The sequence below is a fragment of the Gavialis gangeticus genome, unplaced genomic scaffold, assembly GCF_001723915.1.
Source record: "Gavialis gangeticus isolate Ggan-Ray unplaced genomic scaffold, GavGan_comp1, whole genome shotgun sequence".
NCBI classification, from domain to species: domain Eukaryota; kingdom Metazoa; phylum Chordata; order Crocodylia; family Gavialidae; genus Gavialis; species Gavialis gangeticus.
In genome coordinates this window covers 59,336,594-59,341,802 of record NW_017728994.1, presented here as the reverse complement: position 1 = coordinate 59,341,802, position 5,209 = coordinate 59,336,594, and the positions used below count along the sequence as shown (strand labels likewise).

Here is a 5,209-nt window from a genome sequence, read left to right as displayed (position 1 = left end):
CAAGGAGAGGCTACGGGACCTGAACCTGTTCAGCCTCCACAGGAGAAGGCTGAGGGGGGATCTAGTGGCCTGTTACAAACTCATCAGGGGGGACCAGCAGGCATTGGGGGAGTCCCTGTTCCCCCGAGCACTACCAGGAGTGACTAGAAAAAATGGTCACAGGCTGGCAGAGGGTAGATTTAGGCTAGATATCAGGGGTTGCTACTTCACAGTTAGGGCAGCTAGGATCTGGAGCCAACTTCCAAGAGAAGTGGTGCTGGCTCCTACCCTGGGGGTCTTTAAGAGGAGGCTGGATGTACACCTTGCTGGGGTTGTTTGACCCCAGTACTCTTTCCTGCCATGGCAGGGGGTCAGACTTGAAGATCTACTCAGGTCCCTTCCTACCCTAGAAACTATGAAACTGTAACTTTACACAAGTCAATTAACATATATAAAAAATGGGATCATGGTACTCCATGTACCGACCGTCTCAGAAGTGCTTGGTGAGCGGTTACTGGCTGCATCTATGCTTTCATTAATATGCCGCGGTCCGTGAACATTAAGTTTAGTACTTGCATAACCAAGTACTAAATAAATGCCCAGTAACTGCTGTCACTGAGCAGGAGCGCTGGTGCATGGCTTTCTAGCGTTGCTAACTGCAGAGTAGCGTATTAGCACAGGGTTTGTCCGGCATGCTGCTGCACACAGTGTTATTAGGCTACTGCGCAGTTAGCGTCTCGTGTAGACACAGCATTTTAAAATCACTTTACAAGCACAGCATGAACACTAAATAGTATGGTACATAAATTATTTGCTGAATGTGTAATTTAAACTAGAGTGGGGAGTGAAGGCAAAGCACGTTGGTCTGTGCACCCAGTGTGCCTGTTCAAAAGAGTTGGTCAGAAAACAGGCTCATATTTCATAATTGTGCCAACAATAAAACATACATGTGCAAGCTGTTATGGCCTAGCTGTCATGCCTGCCTGATTCTCTCCTGATCCTATAACAAAACAGATTCATTAGGAGTCAAAGTTAGTGCCAGGTAGCTAACTTGTATCACTGCAGGATCATGCAGACAAAAGGGGTGACGTTTGCTCAACAGCAGCAACTCTCGCCCCTCTTTTAAAGCGTCTATAACTCATGTTTATCCATACGCTGTATTGGATATCTTTTCCCTTCCCTAAAGCATTAATAATTACACAGTATTGCCAATCAGAAATCCAAAGGATTAACCCAGCCTTTATATCAGACTCTTGTGTACAGTCAGGCATTGAATATTTGAAATATACTTACCTCTCATGACCTCGTTGACATCGCGACTTACAGGTTGTTCCCGAAGTAGTGGACATCCTGGCATTATTCTCCCGCCATTTGGGTAAAAATCCAGATGTCCAGAGGGCTCATTGATTCCAACAGCTGTAAAATGTGACGTGTTCAGGGCTGACTGCCTTCTAAGTGGCAGCTGGCAAGCTCGGTGGATTGGCCTCCATGCAAAAACTTACCAAAGTCAAAAAACAAGCGACCAGCATTACTGTGAATGACATCAACAAATTCTGCATCGGAAGGATCCAGCCTGACCGCAGGAGGCGTGGAATGGAAATAAGGCCCAGCCGGATCCAAGCCTAGGTAGAAAAGGAACGTGCATTGTGATTTATTACGTGTAGTTCGCTAGATGGAAAAACCTTTTTGTTAGGCATGCCACAAATTAGACCCACTCCTTCCCCGAGTGCCACTCCAATCCCCTTTCACTGTCCAGTGTGCTTTTCCTTCTGTTCCCCGCCGTGTCCTCCCTGCTCAATCTGCTGCTCGGCTTTCATTTCCGTGCCCCGTGCTTCCTGCCCCATCTGGTGCTCTGCTTTTTGCTGTGTGCTGTACTGCCCGTCCCCTCGCTGATCTACCGTGGGCCACACAAAGACGCTGCCTATGTCACTTGTGGCACGTGTGCTGCACATTGGCCACCCCTGTTTCCACGTGCATTGTAACCTTTCCAGATTAAGGTCTACATTTTGGACTGTGCACCCAGATTGGCACTGACGGGGGCAGTTGTCATGATGGGCACAGGCACAATGGTTAGCATCTAAGCGGTAGTGGATGGAGACTTTGTATGATACTTTTGTGCATATGAATAAATCACAGTGCTCTCCAGTGACAGTGAGCCAGTATTGCCTACACCCGGTTTGCATCTGAAGTAGTACCCCGTTCAGTCCTAATGCTAGTGCGCCCTTTTTTTTAAGGTGAAGCACGGGAGTTTTAATCCTAGCTCTCCATAAATGAACCACGTGATTTTTGTATTGTGCACAGACATGATTTAGTTACAGTGCTGTTCCTGCACCAGTTAGAATTGAGCATAATGTCTTATTAGGAATTACTATAGCTTTATTCTCAAAGGTCACAACTTGAAGTGCTGAAACAAACTGTTGAACTGGACTGTTGAGAGTAAATAAGATAATGAATCCTGAATGTTTTAAAAGTCTGCAGCCTCAAGATGAGTAACGGTCCCTAATTTATTCAACTACCATTAACTAATATTTTTCAGCAGAGACAGGAGTCGTGGAGCCCTGTGCAAAGTGGCATGTCTCCCACGCTGGCTGTGCTTTTCCTGCCTTTGTCTTGGGCTTGCCTGGCTTCCACAGTGCGGGACTAGAAACACAGCAGAGCTCAGAGAGGGTGAGGAGCAGCTGAGAAGTTCAACCTCTGCTGCAATTCAGTCTTCCTACTGACAACTGAAGCCACATATGGATATGGGGAACTGAAGACAATGTTCTGGCATGTGATGAAGGGTTTGTGAAAAGGCAAGACCCAATTTTACATATAGCCATTGCTTCTGGTAGTACTTGTCCAGGACAGTGTGTGCTCTGGATGCACCAGAAAGCAGGGGGTTCTTGTCCTTGGTTACGTTATCCTCGCTTTAGTCTCACAAGATGGAATAGTCTCTGGTACCTGTTATTCGAGCAATGCCTCTCTTCCTCCTTCCTGCTTCACCTGCAGCATGTGCTCCAAGACTGTGACCAATAATGTGGATGTTGGCAGGCGTGTATCCGTAATCTCTCTGAAACATAGGAAAATGGGAGGGAGGAAAGTGTGTATGTTGGGGGCAGGTGGTGACTGTGATAATTACTGGGTAAGGGGACTGACAGGGAGTGGGGGCTGTTGGGAGCTATCTGCAGACCCCGTTCCCTGCAGGTGTATCTGATGCTTTGTGCAGCAGAGGCACCCCACAAATTAATTTATATGGAAAAATATATGGGATATCTAAACTGGAGATGTAGATCTCATGCAGCGGCCTTGAGCCTGCAGCAGTCCTGAGATGATGAATGCCTTCCTTGCTCACAGCAGTTATGCAGTATTGCCAACTCTCATGATTTTTGGCATCGTTCTTAAAGTCTACGCTTTGGGAACGTGAAAAACTTAGCTCTTCCTCTTATGTATGTATATAAATACATATAAAAGAAAGAGCTAAGTTTTTCATATTCCTGAAGCATAGACTTTAAGAACAGTGCAGAAATCATCAGAGTTGACAACACTGGTTATGATCAATTTACTTCCAATGCATACTAGGCCATGACCACAAATTCTGTGCCCCTCCCAAAAGCCTTTGCTGCTTCATGCCTCTGTATCACCTGTGCACCGGCAAGCCTGGTCCTCACTCCTGGAATCGGTGCAGAGACAGCAAATGGACTTTCCTATGTCCCATGCACTCTGCAGTACTCCTGACACCCATCCCCTTCCCTCGAGTGAGCCCTGGTGGGGGCATTTAGATTGCTGTCTGTGCTGCGTTCGTGCTGAGGATGAATTAGATTTTCTTCTCTGAGTGAGTCAGCCCGTGCCCTTCCACCAGCCCTCAGTTCACAGTTGCACCAACATGAAATCCAGAGCAGTTAAGGCAAGAACGTTTGAGCACACCTCTACCCAACGATGGGCCGATCGGCTTCCTTTTCTAAGGAGACACTACCACCTTGTGGCATATTTGGGTAATTCAAAAGTCATTTGTAGGATCTGTCCAACGTGTTTCATGGTTGTGGCACAGATCCTGCAAACATTAGACACGTGGTTAAGTTTCATAGGCATGTCATGATTTATGGTAAAGCATGTGGTTGCAGGAGTGGAGGCTGTAAATACGGTTCTCTTGCATAAGGTTATCAGCAACTCTGCTTTCTGTCTATGCCAAGTCAGATCTAAGCATGCCCTTGGTATTTTTTTGATCCATCGTGAGAAACTTTAGAGGCTGTAAAGAATATAAGATGAAAGCTCCCCTACACAGACCATATGATGTGGTTATGCGTCTACACATAGCATGGAATGGTGGGTAAATAAGATATCTTTACCTCCAGAAGGTCCATTAAATAGTTCAGTTCTGCCCCCACAATTCGAACGTTGCTGACTGCTTCTGTGTATATGACATCTGCGCCACCCCTCCAGTCTACGACAACGCAGTTCACATCTTCCACTTGAAACATGACCTGGTGTATGTGAAAGCGAGAGAATGCAAGAAATGGATAAATTAAGAGTAATCCAGGTTAAAGCTAGGGATTTAATTCGTAATGTATTGGAGTGGGCTATGGAAAGAGTATGCTTTCAATTATGGTGCTGGATTTTGTGTCCCGTACCCATGAACTTAGACACTGCCCTTGCAAGAAGCTCATGCTTAACCTGAAATTCTGCTTCTCTTCTATGACTAGTCCTGTTGAAGTCTATGGTGCAACTTGTGGATCTATTTCAGCAATTGCAATGGTAGGGACCAGACTTCTATTTAGAAACAATAAGATGGAGACCATATGTGACTGAGTTGCTTTTTCTTCAGATATATTCTCAGAAGAATTGCTATCTGGGTTCCAGCTACAAGGCTGGATTTGACTTTCAGTTACCCCAATGCCGAACATTTTCTGCAGTGAATCATAAGATATTTCTTAGAACTCAGGTATGAAAAAAAAGCACATGAAGGGTTTAAAAACTGAGATGATAGTTCATTCATATGATTTAGTGAGAAACCACGTAGTAAATTGTTAAAAAAGGAATGGAAGCTGAAATTTCAAACCTGAATGGAGTAACATTGAAGTAAAATACTTGTATTCTACCTTGCACATGTCTATTAGCCAAACGATGTCATTTCCGATAGAATATCCATGTAGAAGAAAACGAGTTGTCCTGTTGGTTCTGAAATTTGAGGCTTTGATAGTTGAGGGCTTTATGGCAGAAATTTCCTGTATTTAAAAAAAAAAAAAAAAAAAAG

General features: G+C 44.9%; 1 protein-coding gene across 1 annotated transcript in view; it reads right to left on the bottom strand.

Annotated features, from left to right (window-relative positions):
- Positions 1 to 938: 938 nt before the first annotated feature.
- LOC109287195 (pancreatic lipase-related protein 2-like) overlaps positions 939 to 5,209 on the bottom strand; it is a 13,230-nt gene continuing 8,959 nt past the window's right edge. Inside the window, exons 3-8 of the mRNA XM_019502161.1 lie at positions 5,055 to 5,180; positions 4,305 to 4,439; positions 2,920 to 3,028; positions 1,482 to 1,601; positions 1,273 to 1,395; positions 939 to 979 (exon numbers count right to left, since the gene is read on the bottom strand). Of these exons, the coding sequence (XP_019357706.1) occupies positions 939 to 979; positions 1,273 to 1,395; positions 1,482 to 1,601; positions 2,920 to 3,028; positions 4,305 to 4,439; positions 5,055 to 5,180 (654 nt within the window). The remainder of the gene's footprint in view (positions 980 to 1,272; positions 1,396 to 1,481; positions 1,602 to 2,919; positions 3,029 to 4,304; positions 4,440 to 5,054; positions 5,181 to 5,209) is intronic.